Raw genomic sequence first — 16,490 nt, 5'->3', positions numbered from 1 at the left:
ATAAACTTCTTTGTATAGTTAGTTTTATGATACTCAGAACCTTTAGGAGCATTATAATCACAGAAATTACAAAAAATGAGAACTATACAGTTCGTGGTTAGTAGGAAATTCAAATTAAAACTGAACTTATGCTTCTTTCCTTCACTAAAAAGAAGTGATCAAAAAATAATATGTACGTTTTATTTATATTTATGTGATTCCAAATACCAATAGATTAAATGAAATTTGGGTTTTCTTTTTTTTACTTCATTATATATCATTAGCAAAACATTCCTTTGGATATTCCATTAGTTTTCTGAATTAACTGAAACCAAAGGGGGATAGATAATTCATGGCTTCCCTTCTGTACAATTTCAACATTAACATACGACAATAACAAGTTCAATTTCATAAAAAGTGTATGAAACATTATTTCTTGTCAACAAGACTGGTCTTCCTGACATGTAACTCATCATGCGATTGATGGGCCATTACTATTTAACAACGGTGATGCATGTTTCTGTATGTTCACGACATTTGATCTTATTTTCATATTATATGAGATTTTATTTTTTTGTCCATAAGAAACAAATTATGTAATGCACCTCTTCTTGAACATAACCAATTATATAAAGCATAATTTTAACATGTTATCACTCTATAATGAGACCGGTGCACCACTGTTTGATGCATAAGGAATCTTATTTTTTCTCACTATTCAACTACAAAGGCTTTTTCAATGTTTATATAGGCAAATTTGAAAGGATGTTTTTGTTTGAGTAACCTTTGTAAATGTGTAATACCTTACACAGCTTAATGTTTACTAACTTTTCAAAATTGTATGTAAATACTTCATTCTAAATAAAGATTGTATGCATACATTCTGAATAAATCTTCAAATGCTACAATATTATGTTGTAACGGTTAAAACAAAATAAATATCATTTATGTGGTAAGACAGGGGGTTGTCTTTACCAACTTATTTATTGAGGATATTTTGGGTGAAAAAAGCACAATTGGGAGTGAAGTGCTCTTTGGGTAGAATCATATCCCTAATCCTAATATTAAAAATACTTCTTATTCAAATAGCTGAAGTGCAATAACATCAATAATAAACAATACTTACTGGGTATAAGAATCATTAATGATTTCAACTGAAAAATCATCAATCCTAAAAACTAAAATAAAACAAGAATGTGCTTGGCTGAAAAGGACAACCTGGTTTTAAACAAACCGATATAAGTTTATGCTTGGAAAAATAACTAAGTACCAGCTCATTTTCATTCATAACAGATTTAATTAAAAGTTTATACAGCGTAAAGAAATAATAAACAGGAAATTCAAATTTTAAAACTTCAAATTGTCACTATATTTATTTCATTATTGTAAAATTTTGACTTTGTAAAAAATAAAACAGAGAATTAATTCCACAGCAATAAATCACATTAAAAACTAAAAACAAATTTTCTAGCTTAGGGAGTAGGAATCATCCACATCACCCAATTTCAATGTTATACTAATATAACATATATATAATAAATACATTTTATATATAGCAAGTGAATATCGTAAACACCTGATCAAAAGTTAATGGCAGTTTCAGATAAAATACATGGACTAAAAAACAACTAATTCTATGATCTTAATAATTTTTTTTATGTAATATAGACTTACAAATTTATAATATATTGTGATCTTTTAACCTTACTATGTATTTCTGCAACTTATACCTAATGTTTGTATTGTGATTTTCTTTTATTGCTTTTTTTACAGCTGTAACAGGGCATGTTACTACCATCATATTGGTAGATGCATTCATGTATGATGCTGGTATGTTGATATATCGTACATAATTTTGGTTCTTTTTATTCCAATGAAATATTTATTATTAAATAAAGAATATCATTATTATTATATCAGATCTCAACCATTATAAAATAGGAATTTCACAAAAAAATTTGTAAAAAAAAACTAAAATAAGAAATCTAATTAATGGTTTTTATTTTATAAATTATAATGACAAAGCAACAAAATCTTTTACAAAACAATACAAATATCATCAATAAAACTAACAAAATTATGCCTAATATTTCCTCTGCAAAAATAGCAATATTTTTATACAGTATTTTTACAACGCGCATACAAATTTTTTTACAAAAGATTTTAAGCACAAGTTGTTAATGTAACAAAAGAATTCTCTTACTAATAATCAATTTTAAATAACTTTTGGCCCTTCATAAAAATAAATAGTTATGAAAAACAATTTATCCACGAAATTTCTTAAACAAGGGATGTTTAACAGTCGGTCGTTTATATTCAAGGTACACAGCATCATCAGCTCCAGATAACGAACTCATGTTACCACTACGTCGAGATGTACTGCTGGTAGCACGTAAGCCTTCACCAGGAACCCTTTCCTCATCTGCATCCATTTCACTAGCAGCTAGCACTTGCTGTAATAACTGTCCCTGCTCTTCTCTTGTTTTATAAAGCATATCTGGTTCCTGAACACAGACGTAAAAATCAAAATATTAAAACTATTTTTAAATAAATTGGAATATTTTTAATTTATTTTATTTGGTTATCTATATTTAAAACTATTAAAGTACACAGAAAAATATTTCCAAATTTTAACAGCAAAATTACATCATAAACATAAAAAGGTGACCACAAGTAGTATAGCAAAAACCAAACAAGAGAAAAAAATACCAAATTACCATCAATCTTTATTATATTATGTCAACACCATTATAGAAATGAAGATTAAGATATTATGCAATAGAAAAAAGAATGTTAAATGAATTAAAATATTAAAACATTGTAACCATACATTTGTAGTAGTTAGTATATACTTATATAGTTTTATAACCAAACATTCTTTACTTATAAATAAGATAGTCATAATTTTACCAAGAGCAGTCATTTTTTAACAATAATGAAAACTAATACAAAATTATACTTAAGTACATGAAAAATAATTAGAAATTTTATCAACGAATTAATACATACCTCAAACATTCCAACCAATTTTGTAATAACTTTGTATGAATAACCTTGATTAACAAGAAACCGTTGCCTTTTTCGAGAATAACTCATTTCCATTGTATCTTGAGAAACTAAGGTATAAAAGAATGCATTGTACTCTTCGGCTAATGCACCTACATAAAAATATTTTTAAAGATTAGAGAACTAATAATTTATCAAACATACTTATTTATACACTGAATCTTCAACTACATAAAATTTTGTAAATATTAGCTTGTAATGAAAGGTAAACAGTTTTGGTTAATATATTGCAACCATCACTCCACTTGTGGATAGATCCTCTTCCTAATTTGTGTTATCACTTCACATTTCTCTAGATTACATTTTATAACAGTTCTATTATTTCTCTCCATAAATTCTGTATGAGGATATGCAAGATAAAAAATAAAAATAAAACTTAATATAGCTAAGCCTAAAATTAAACAAATACAAAAATCATAAAAGCACAAAAATTCTAAAAATAGTTAATATATTAGACACGTATTATAAATATTGATGACATAAGAGGTTACAAAAACATATTACATATAAATTTTAAAATAAACAATGGACAACTATTGTGAGGAGATTTTATTTCAATGAGCAGTGAGATAACAAGCTTTATCGTGTTGACTGCATTATTAATGTGAGGGCTTTTTTTTTCCAACCTCCAATGATGCACCTAAGTAAACAAAAGGTAAGTGGGAGGCAAGTCTGCATGTCATGTGATTGCGCCACCCCCTCCCCCACACAACTTCTGCCATTCCTGGTTCCATTGCATCAGACCGAGCCAAGCTATGTGCAATTGAATATGTATGGCTGCAAAAATCAATGCTCCCACCAAGTATGATACGTATTCTGTATGAGCCTAGTGTATGGTAAAAACTTTATAAGTGATGATAGCGTACGGGAATGGTATAGGAAATTTAAAGATGGGCAAACGGACGTCCATGATGGTGGACAAGGATTCAAGTCTGTCGCTACTTTATGCCTGGTTGAGCATGTTGATGATTTTGTCTGTGACAAACGGAATTGTCAACTTTCTGCAGAAATTTCAAGGTCTTCTCTGTACACAATTGTGCCCAAAGACCTGGGATACCAGAAACTATGTGTACATTAGGTCCCAAAAATGATGATCACAAAGAGCAGCAAATGGCATCAGCCTTAACGTTTCTCATGCATTATGATAATCAGGGGAAGAGTTTTTAGAGTCTATCATTAGTGCGATAAGACTTGGATCCAGTAGGATAATCCAGAAACCAAAGAACAGCCTAAGCAATGGATGCACACTTCTTCTCCAAACAAGCCGAAAAAGTTTGAAAAGACACTGAGCAGCAGGAAAACAATGGCTTTAGTTTTTTGGGATCATAAAGATGTCTTGTTGGTGGACTTTATGGAGCAGAAAACAACAATAACCAAGGAAGTTTATTGTGACTCTTTACGTCACCTCCGCAGAGCGATCCAGAACAAATGAAGAGGTATGCTCTAATTTGGCATGGTTTTGATCCACAATTGCACTGTGCCAACAAGATCTTCTCAAACGATCTTCAGGAGGCTGTCAAAACATACCTTACCTCACTGGTGGCAAACTTTTTTGAAGAGGGCATCGGAAAGCTAGTGTCATGATACGACAAATGCCTCATTCATTTTGGTGATTACGTAGAAAAATAAGTTGGATACTACAGAACTTTTAGTAATAAAATCATTTTGTTATGTCAACACATCTTTTTTTTATAGCCCATAAGATGTTGAAAAAAAAACACGTATTATAAATATTAATACATATAAATTCAATTATATATAAGACTTTTAATGAACTAATAAACTTTCAATGTTCTTTAAACGCTGAAAAATTATTTAATTCAGTTTTAGAAACGAATTATCTACTTCCAAAAATTAATTTCATTGAAAAATTCCAGTATTGTAAGTAAGAGGACATTTCCTTTATTTTACAACTAAGTGGATTCAATGATTCAAATACAAATATTTTAAAATTAATTAGTAATTTAAAATGCTTGTATAAACATAAAACTGTTATAAATTATAAATAATTTTTATTAAAACAAAAAACTTAGCACTTTATGACGGCTAGTTAAACCTTATTCTATCTGAATTTTTTTATACTTAAGGTTTACATAATTTTTTTTAATTTAGACAAAATAATATTTTAATTCAAGTGTAAAATATTACAGTGATACTGCCTCATACAAAGTACTAACCCCTAAGGTGATGTGGTAGCATTATGCATTTATTTAGAAGTTTCTGGGTTCAAATCTTGGTCAGGCTTGGAATATTTCACACACTACAAACTTTATTTTTCATATTCCCAAGCATAAACTTCAAACTTACATGGTGAATTAAATCATGAAAAAAAAAGCTTAACAAAAATAAAGGTATAATATATTTATAGATGCATGGAAAGAATTACAAATAAAAAAAATATTTTTATTTACTTCCAGCCTGTTAAATAAATGCATAATATACCTATAACATATAAATTATAACATATATTAATAAAATTAAAAACCTATCTGAAAATCTATATTGTGGACCTGAATGATAATGAAGTCTGAAAATCTCAAAAATAATGATAGTAATAAAAATAAAATTTATTTGTAATAAATATAACATTTACTACATAGGATTCTATGCAGTAAGTTATGGGTTTAACTCTACATATATATAAAAAACAAACCTTTCTTAGCTCGAAGAATACGACCCGATCGCTGTGCTTCTTGTCTTCTAGATCCACCATGAGAAGAAATTTGAATTAGAACATTTGCTTCAGGTAAATCAAATGAAGTATCAGCAACTTTACTTACAAATATTGTGTTAACTTTTGGATTGAATTTAAAGTTTTGCAAAATTTGTATTCTTTCAGTCTACATAAAATAAAAGGTAAACACAATTAAAATAATTTCATGTCTCATTATAAATAATACAGACAAGTAAAAATTAATAGGGCTCCAGGAGCTTACCTGGAGAAAGCTTCAGTTCTGTCAAATGGGAGTGATGTGCAATATAAAAATTCAGACGAGAGCATTCTCATATACTCGCCACTCCAACTCCAAAAATGACCTATACATGATGCCCTTGTTAAGCTGAGAACTCACTAGAAGGTTTGGGTATACAACCCCAACAGGAAGGTGAATCAGCAAGCGGTGAATATATGTTGGGAACTGAGGAGTCCTTCCTCACTGTAGCACTGCAACCTGACGGAGGTCAATTCTCACCTCAGGAAGTAAGTGAAGTCACAGATCTGACTGCTGAAGCAATGTTTTACTATTATGGTTAGCATGACTGCCTAAAGAAGGCAGTCCCTCCATCATGATCAGATGCTGTAGACTGATAGCCTACACAGCTGAAACTATAATTATCAAAAGCAAAAATAAAGAGCAAACTTGACTGAAATTCAAGTGTAAATATGGAAATGAATCAAAATAAAAGATTTTTTGGTAAGAAACGGGAACTGGTAGATGAACCGAAACTTACCGAGTTTAAATACTTAGCTCTGACAAAAACAACAAAGAAGGGTCAAGGTTGTGAGATAGATATACACTGATCTATTGTGGAGTGGAGTTGTCGCAGAGAGCTGGAGCTGGAGTGGGATATATTATATTCATAAGGAAAAAGAGAATATAAAGGATGGAAGTTTCTAAATGAGCATATCATGGTTGTGGATGTAATGGCTGCAGAAAGACTTGTATCTATAATAGCTGTATATGATCCATATGAAGATAAAAGGGTTAATAACAAGGATACCTTCTATGACTTTCCAGAAAACTGTTGATGAGGTGAAGGGAGAAGTAATGATATTGGGTAATTTAAAAGCTCTTGTGGGTAATGGAATGGGAAAATGTAATTTGACCAAATGGAGAGCGAGTTAAATGAAAGTGGTTAAAAACTACTGAGATTTTGATTGCTAATGACTTTGCCACCACAAACACTACATTTCTGCATCCATCATTTTACTCAAGTGGCGTCATCTAGGAATGAAAAATTTATTATTGATTACATAATTGCAGAAAGGGAGCTTATGCAGAGGTCCAGGTTATGAGAGTGAAGAGAGGCCCAAACATTGATAATGATCACCATCTCTTGGTAATGATCAGCAATTCATAAAGATGTATGAATAATGTAAACCTTTTCATAAAGATAAGAAAACTGAGAGAAAAGCTACATACAAAATAAAAAACTATAAACTGAGGAACCTGGAGGTTCAGCACCTTTTCAGGGAAGGAAATAGATGCAGTCAGGTTTTAAAACTTAAAATCACTGGACACATGGGCAGAATTTTAAATTTGTATATCAATAGCTACGGAAAAGCCTATGAAAGAGCTAAAATGGAAACACCAGAGAAGAGAGCAGTTTAGTGAACTTAAAGCACAGATAAAAAAGAAGAAATTACTGTGGTACAAATAATTAGTTTCAAAGGTGGCAGAAGATATCTACGAAACAAGGCAAACTCTATTGAGTACTAAGAGTATGAGGTATTGATGAAAATGTTATGCAAGCTGTGCAGAGTCTTTATACAAACTGCAGGAATTATGCAAGGGCAAATGCATTATCAGAGGAATTTATTACTATAGCGCAAGTTTGACAGGTGGATATTTATCGCCTTTCCTGTTTGTCAAATTTTTAGATGATGTAATGAAAAGTTTTAGGCAAAGAACAAAGCAATATTTTGTAGAAATTGGAGATTAAAGCCTATTAATGAATCTAAAATTGTGTTTACTGGCAGGCTTTATTATGCTTTGAACTAAAGTTTTATTTTTCAGAAGGAAATCAAACATGATACAAAGGTGACAATCTATAAATCAAATTTTCTAACAACTCTTACATATGATTGTGAGTCACAGATTTTGGCTGAGAAGCACAAAAGCGGATGCAAGTGTAGGAAATGAGGCTTACAAAGGATCCTAGAAAACACAAGAAGGGACAGACTACAGAAATATTTAAAAGGAATGTGCTGAAGGTCAAGAATATGGAATCATAACTTAGGTGTCTGGGACATTTAATAAGAATGGATGAAAATAGATTGCTTAAGCAGGTGTGGGAGGCCAGGACTCGATGGAGATCCATAGGAAGAACAGAAATTCATTGAGAGATAGGCTGCATGCATACAATGGGTTCAGGCAAGAGGTAGAAATTTTAATAACATAAAATAGCTGACAAATGGAAGTGAAGAGCTCTTTCTTCCTTGATACCCACTGGATAAAAGAGAATTCGACTAAGTAAATAAAAATTAACAAAAAATATACTTGTAAACTGTTTTGCTTTCATCTGTCAATTTTTACTAAATTAAGAGTAAATAAATTTTTACTATGCACAAATAAAGAAATCCATGCTTTTAAACAGCGGAATGCTCTAAGATCATATATCATCAGAGAAATTATTTTTTAAAGTTAAATCAACAATTCTTTCTTCAAATTACAATGTAAGCAGTACTTTAAATAGGACACAAGTGTCCTATTCATTCATATAAATTTAAAAACTATTATTGATGTTTTTTCTTCTTTATTGCAGTATCGCTTTTGAATTACTTCCTAATAGAACATTCAGCGATTAAATTTAATCTTGCTTGAAGATTATCCACTAATATTAATTTTTTTATTTGTTTCTTTATTAAATTACCTTAAATTAATTTTAATTATTTCTGTTAATATTTTTTTACGATTTATTCAATTATTAATTCATCATATTTTTAGTGAAATTTAAAGGCACTAATACACACTTCAACACACCTTCTGTGTTTGACGACAAATTAACAAGGACTCTATTAAATTAAAAAATAATAAAAAAAAAAAAAAAAACAGAAAATTTCATTAATACTAAGACATATCTGTAGGTCTGGAAACTAAATATTTTCATTAAGAATAAATGAAAAATAAATTTTTTCTGCAAATATTACCTGTGATGTAGGTCCATAAATGAACGGTTTACCCATCTTTAGAGCATAATGTTTTAATGCAAATACATTATCAGAAAATACAATAGTTTTATCACCTCTGCGTTCATGATAACGAATAAGGAACTGAGTAGCTCTAAATTTATTTGGGTTCATAACGTACAGCAACTGGAAGTAAAAAAAAAAATTCAGATTATTATAATTTTTATTACTTACTAACAACTACACAGGTGTACTTGACAAGTAACTAGATCCCTTCAACGCTCATTTGTTTGATCTTCAGTGTCTGCAGCTCTAGATCCTGCTTAAAGTTCAGCTTGTGGGTTTTTTGTTGCCTATAAGTTTTCCTATAAAAAACAAAAAGAAAGAAAAATGGTTCATTGAAATCGGTTCAGTAATATTCGCCGAATGAAAAAATTCAATGAACCGACAACGGTCAACAAATTTAAACTTTTTTTAAGAACGCTGATGAAAATAGCTGTATTTTGAGGCCCTATATTTGAAAATATTGCAACACATACACTTTTTTTGTTACAGAGATTGGGGGTTTGACTAAAAACAAAAGACATGTTTTTGGGATGTAATGAATATTGAATAAAAAATATATTTACACCTAAAACACGTTAAATCTAATTAAAGATGTTTTATTAAGGACCAAATGTAATTAAATATATAAAATGTTACAAAAGGGTACCATAGAGTAACAAAATATTTCACTTTTTTACCTGATGTTCAGTAAAATCTTCTCTTTTTAAAAAACAGCAGCAGTCGCCCATCGTAGATGTGTCGTACCAGCATCTCTGGCATTGTGTTTACATCGGCCTGGTGAAATCTGTCTGTTCATCACTTACTGTACCCAAAATTTTCCAGAAAGAGTGCAGAAAAGTAGAATGCATTAGGACATTCGAAATCATAGTATTTCATAGACTTTCATGAGTTCATCTACGAGGGTTTAATAATTTTCATCTTTCTTATTACTCAAAAATCCATTTACTATACTTATAAAATAGTTCTAAGTTGCTAATTCTTTGTAATTTAATTTTTCTTTAAAAAGGGATCGCTTAAAAGTTTCCTTTTTTGAGCTTCAATAAAGATGCCTTCTTTTATTTTTGCATCGCTTAACTAGGAAACGAGTTCTTTTAAGTACTTGAACTCATTACCTTCTTTGTTCATAGCTTTTACAAAGTTTTTCATTAGATCAAGCTTAATATGGAGACAAATGCCTTTTTTTTGGATTAATTATGGGAGCATAGTTTATATTCGAAGTACCCGATTTAAAAGAAGTTCTATGAGGCCATGAAATGTTCTTGTGTTGCCTGACTATCCCATAGGCATAAAAAAAGCAACAATGATCTGTAAAACCCCCTAGCAAAATACATATCACTTTTAAATTACACAAATATACTACTGATACTATTCATATGCAACTTTATTTAGTATGGTAGCCAAGTTATCATAGTTTTCTTTCATTGTCACTGAATGAGTAAAAAGAATAGATGATTTTTCATTTATATTATGAAGCAAAACTGTTTTTAAGCCGCATTTAGTTAAATCTATGAAAATACGCCACTTTGAAGGTATATGTTCCACATTAAGCTCATTCATTAAATCAATATCATAAGAGACGCATAGCATACCTTCACTTTATAAAGACTTGGAAATGTTATATTCATTTTTTGATAAAGTGAAACGCTTACATTTTTATCTAACAGGTTCCAGTGTTGAAGAAGTCTGGTACCAAGAAGTTCAGCATTTCGTTTTGACACGCCAAAATTACTTACCAAATCATTTATTTTGAGTTATTAAATGAGGCCCGCTGATGGTTGTAAAAACGCAGGCCGCAACTAGTGATCTCAGGAAGTTGTGAATCACAAGCCGATGAAGAATAAGAATCATCAGGAAACATAACTTCTAAATTTAAAAGTGTAATTGGTACTGGTAATTCCTGGCTGTAAGGAATGGGCCTTAGTGTTGAAGAAAAATTTGGATGCTCAACTTTGCCATTTTGCTTTTTGAAATACCCCACTATTTTAGTAATGCAGAAGTAGTAATCACTTATACGGCCAGAAGGTTCTCTCCGCACCATAGGAACAGCAAATGGCAGAAACATGCATTCACTGCACTAGACTTACGTGACAACTCGTACAGCAAACATGAGGAGCACATTTATCTTCAACTACAATTTGGCACTTAAAATATAAAAAGTAGTTTTTTTTTGATTTCCTGAGATATAGATCTAGTCTTTGACATTAAAGTAAATCTTCCGCAAATATAACAAAACTTATCCGTTGGATTTTTACAACATCGATGACTAGAACTTACCACTTTATATAAAAATATAACAAAATCATTTAAAGACACTTGACTGTACGCAAGACAGAATTCAAACTAAACTTTAAAGAAACATAACAGAGTCTTTAAAGGCTCATAGAATGCGGTGGGAACTCCCAGTAAAAACAGGTGCAAACAATTCCAGGTAAACAAAAACAGGTTTACAGGTTTATTCCAGATTTAATTCTAAACAGGTTAACAGTTACTCAAAAATGAGACGTCGTATGATATGTCTGTATATAGATATTAGAACACATTATGAGCTGTGGACTACGGCCGTCATCTACACTGACATCACCGGGTGACTGTGGACTACCATCATTGTCCCTTTTTTATGTGCACATATTATTTTTTTCATTCACATGCAGTCATTTTTACAAGGTTGGCACTCGCTTAGTCATTTCATAAGGTTTCCTTAGCGCATAGACCGCTACAGGTTTAAAACAAAAGTTTCAAAAGTTCGGGGAATTTGAATTTCACGCGTAAGCCATTGCTGGTACAACCTGCTGCCGCTACATGTGGCTAACCTACTCTTTGTGAATCGGTGTTCCAACAGCTGTGATGGTGAGAGGCTGCATTGTTGACTTTCCTGCGGTTGTGTAATGTTGTGTTTTACTGCTTCAGTGAAATTCTAAATGGCAGATTTTAAAGAGCAAAGAACCTGCATAAAAGTTTGCTTAACGCTTAAAAAAACTGGTGCAGAAACCCATTCGTCCATCATTTTCCCCATTTTTTAAAGTACTGTAAATCAGAGTTTCTCCACACTTAAGTTTATCCATTAACTGATGTACAGTCAATTTATCTTCGTTATTTAGTTCAATAACTTTAAATTTTTCATTTAGTGTTAAAGCAGTATTACTACAAGATATTTTGGTGAATTTTAAAACAAAAACAAATCATAAAATTATGATAAACTGATATGTATACACAATAAGATACAGACGCAATACACAAGAATACAATAAACCACAAACACATTAATTGTTACATAGTAAAAATTTAACATGAGCGTTGGGTAACTTGACATACATCAATAGTTTACAACCAAGTAAACCCGACTGCAGTACTGACAGAAAAGAAGCATAGAAAAATTGTCATACAGTAAGTAAACAGTGACATTATTTTTGTAGAATGTGTATGGTGTCACTCACTATAGCTGTTCTCTGCTCACGTGTTCAATCGCCAATTCACATACATCTGTCACAGCTTCCTTATAGGTTACTATCATTTTTAATCACCTTCTAAAAATTCTGATAAATAATTAATTTTCCTTTCTTAATATCCATAGTTTTACAATATACTTTCCTTGTTACACAGGGTGCCTAACTTTTAGTTTCCACATTGTGGAGGTTCTAAATTATACAGGATGATTTACATTGATTTTTCCACTTTTTAAATGGGAACAATATTATTTTCCAAAATGGGAAGGTTTCAGTCTTGTTCAAGGTCTGTTTAGAAGAGGTTTCACTGTATATATAAAATTTAGAAAATTGAAACGCAATAAACCACTTAAATCTCAAAATAAATCCCCTTCAGTTAAATTTTTTATAGCTCATTTCTAATTACACATTATCATATTATCAAATATTTTTTATGTACTTGATTCAAATTATTTTATTTTATTTTACCGTTTCATGGTGGCCGAGAGTACAAAAACTTACGTCACTCTATAACATGAAAAATAATACTTCATTGATTATTAGTTTTATTTGTTTTAGGATGCTCCATACCCGAGAAGTGTTAAAGAGACTGCATTCCAAAATGCAAAATTCGTCACCAACTGAGCCAGTACCATTGATGTCAGGAGGTACAACTTCAACCTCCACAACTGAAAAAGGAGATTGGATAGAGAGAAATACAATTCGCCATCACGATTTGGGGACATCTAAGGACACATTCTTATTCCATTCCTAAGTTGTAAAATGAAGCAGGCTGTTAATACTCCTTTTTTGACATAAGTATCATTATTGAAATGTTCATCAGAAATAAACATTTTCAGATGCAGGAACACATGAAAATTAATCTAACAGATAAATGTAGGTTGAATTACGTTCCATTTCTTTTAAGAAAAAGAACATTTGAAGGCATCCCATTCAGATAAGATTTGAAGAATAGAATTTGAAAAGCAGTATTAAGCTTAGGATTTTAAAGAAGCAATACAACTTTACAAGAAAGCACTAACATCTTTCAATATGGATCACGTGTCACAGTGTTAATCTCACAATAGGAAGCTACGTTTACATTTGTACCTTGAAGCACAAATTCAATTAGAAATCTTTTCTGTCCCAAAAACTGTGCAAATGAAGTTATAGGCTGAAATAGCCTGAACATTTTGTTTTCCTATTATGAGAATGCAGGTCATACAGGACATTAAAGCAGCAGCTATAAGTATTCATAGATCTTTGCAAAGACTAAGCTGGAAAAAGAACATTTTACTAAGATCAGCCCACACTGCATAAGGAGAATGCTGAAGTATTATCTGTATTGAATGCAGGTTTTCTATCGGCTAACTAATGCTGATTATCCTAAAAGGTTCACAAATGTCAATGCTTCAAGAACTTCATTAGAGGCAGCATTGGCATTTTCGATCAAGTGTTTTTCAAAGACAAAGTTTGGTTTCAGCTTGATGGGTCAGAACTACCAGAATTGGAGTACTGAAAACCCACACATTTTCTTTGAATCTCACCTACACCCACAAAAAATAGGCATTATGGTGTGCAGTTTCAAGGCAAGGAATAATAGTACCCTTGTTTTTTGCAAAACTATGGATGCTGCCGTTAGCAAGAAATTATCCAAGCTCATAACCTTACTGCAAGAGGATGAGCATGACTACTGCTTGTTGCAACAGGACAGTGCCATTTGCCATATAACTCGCTCTACTATGGAGACGCACAGCTTTTTTTTGGTGGAAGAATCATTTCTAAATAATTGTGGCCATCGAGATTTTCTGATCTGACTAGTTCAGACTTCTTTCTATGGGGTTACTTAAGAGAAATTGTTTACAGCAGCAATCCACACACCCTGCAAAAAATTGAAGACAAACAGTAAATAGACAGGGTACTGCTAACAAGAGTAGCCAACATAGTCAAACATGTTGATAACTGTATAAAAGTGGATGGATATCATTTTCAACACCTGTAAATTATTATGTTAAGTGTTTACAAATAAACTATTACTTAAAAATTAAAGTAACTGACAGTGCCTCTTTTAATTTGAACCCCTTCATTTCAAAATATAATGGTGCTACAATGTTAGATCACATCCTGTCTCCAAAGACAACTTCTTCAAGAAACCACCATCTTGTGTCCTCTAGCCACATGAGAAAGATCAAAACATTGCCAGCTCACTTTATTTTCCCTCAAAAGATGCCTTCAGCATTCAGTGATTAACACTGGTTGACAGTTCGAATAACCTAGATGTATTGGGACAATTTCACAGAGAAATTATGTAAACTTTTATGAAAAGAAGTAAAGAGCTGTAAGAATCACAATTATTATTACTTGCAAAGTCCACTACATGCATCAAGTCATTAATGACCACAAACAGCCACCAGCAAGTTATCATGCACTTTATCAAACTTATCTAGATCTATACGTATCGTAATCTTTGGATTCAAAACACGGTATAAATAAAGCTGTTTTTCACAGTTGGCACACTGTTCCAACACTTTTAAATACAGAATGCATGCATAAGCACACACATATACATACCAACAAATACTTTCTCATGTATGGCATCTTTAGCTTTCTAATAGTGGAAAATCAGTACAAACATTAGCCACAGTGCTGCAATGGAACAATTCAATCAACACTTTTTTTAAATATACTTTGTATATTGTTTAGTTATTTACAAGTAATATTTAGTTGTAGAATGGATAAATAATCAAATAAAAGTGAAGTTTCTGTACAGAAAGAATTATCATAAAGTATTTTAAAATTAAGAAAGAAAAATACTCACCAATTTTTTACTTGTTCTGCAAACAAGATATTCACGATAGAATTCTGGTGTGATTGGACACCAAACTTCAGCACACTGAACACGTGCAATATAACCTCTCTTTTGTAATTCTAACCAATTAGCTTCATATAATTTTGGACCAATCAGGAAATTAAGATCTGCAATTTTGTCATCTTCTCGTAACAAAGTTGCAGTTAAACCCAATTTACAATGCGACTGAACTATGGTTAATACACGTCGAAACATTTTAGCAGGAATAGTATGTACCTCTGTAAAAAGAAAGTATTTTTGCTATTAGCATTTTCTTTCAATATTAAAACAAAAATCAGTTAATGTCTAAAATAAGTTAAACAGATTGAAACTACTTAACATCTACATGGATTCTGTAAAGAATACATGATAAACCTGATTACTAATAATACATTCTTTAAGGTTAAGAAACTCAAAATCCCTGACATTACCTTTTGATAATTTATTATTTATAAAGTGTAATAAGAATTATGTATCATTTATTTTCAGCACTTATATTTGTTTAAGCATTTTTAGTTTAACATTTTTATAGTTAGGCAAATTCTAACTAATTTTATATCAAAGTTCCTGAATATACAGTACTATCTTATACATAAGTCTGATAAAAAAGGAAACTGGGTGAGATTGTTAGAACATGGTGAAAAACAATAGCAGTCCTGCTCATTCAATAAACTTTTTTATCCAGTATCTTTTTCCTCATTTATTAACCGCAAAAATGTTTAAATAAAGACAAACTAATTAATCCTACTGAAAATCAAACTAAGAATCTCTACCATATCCAAAATTATTTCTTATCATAGTCTAAAAATCAAAGTTGTGGCCCAAAACCTCCTTGCTTGTAAATACCAGAACTCTTATCAAGTTGTATCCAGGCAAGTTTTTATTTCTTCTCCTCTAACAAATTACTTAATTTTTATTAATATGTTTACGCCATTCTGGCATAAAGTTTTTCCGTTATTTCTACGAATTCACAGCTAGGGTAGGTCCCGTTGCTTTGTTACAAGGAATGTTTGAATTCCACTTGGTTTCGTATTGCTGGGTCCGTAAAGTCCACCTGTCTCTATTATTGTTATTGTATTCGAACCTCCCACCGTCATCCTCAGCGACCGCGCCTATTATTCTATCGAGTTATTTCTGATTACCCTTTTCAAACACCCGTTATCTTTTCGTCCTCTTACTAATATACACACACACACTCTCCTGTCCAGTACCTGGATCTGGTTACCCCCGCCTTTTTTCGCCATCTTTTCGGCAGAGTACC

General features: G+C 31.3%; 1 protein-coding gene across 1 annotated transcript in view; it reads right to left on the bottom strand.

Moving 5' to 3' along the window:
- Positions 1-2,038: 2,038 nt before the first annotated feature.
- Positions 2,039-16,490, bottom strand: part of LOC142323043 (general transcription and DNA repair factor IIH helicase/translocase subunit XPB-like) — a 52,121-nt gene continuing 37,669 nt past the window's right edge. Inside the window, 5 exon segments of the mRNA XM_075362135.1 lie at positions 2,039-2,483; positions 2,989-3,137; positions 5,699-5,885; positions 8,915-9,079; positions 15,200-15,468. Coding sequence (XP_075218250.1) covers positions 2,244-2,483; positions 2,989-3,137; positions 5,699-5,885; positions 8,915-9,079; positions 15,200-15,468 — 1,010 coding nt within the window. The 3' untranslated portion in view covers positions 2,039-2,243.

This window comes from Lycorma delicatula, chromosome 4 (assembly GCF_047948215.1).
Source record: "Lycorma delicatula isolate Av1 chromosome 4, ASM4794821v1, whole genome shotgun sequence".
NCBI classification, from domain to species: Eukaryota; Metazoa; Arthropoda; class Insecta; order Hemiptera; family Fulgoridae; genus Lycorma; species Lycorma delicatula.
The sequence above is the reverse complement of the archived record's forward strand: the minus strand, read 5'-3'. Positions and strand labels throughout refer to the sequence as shown.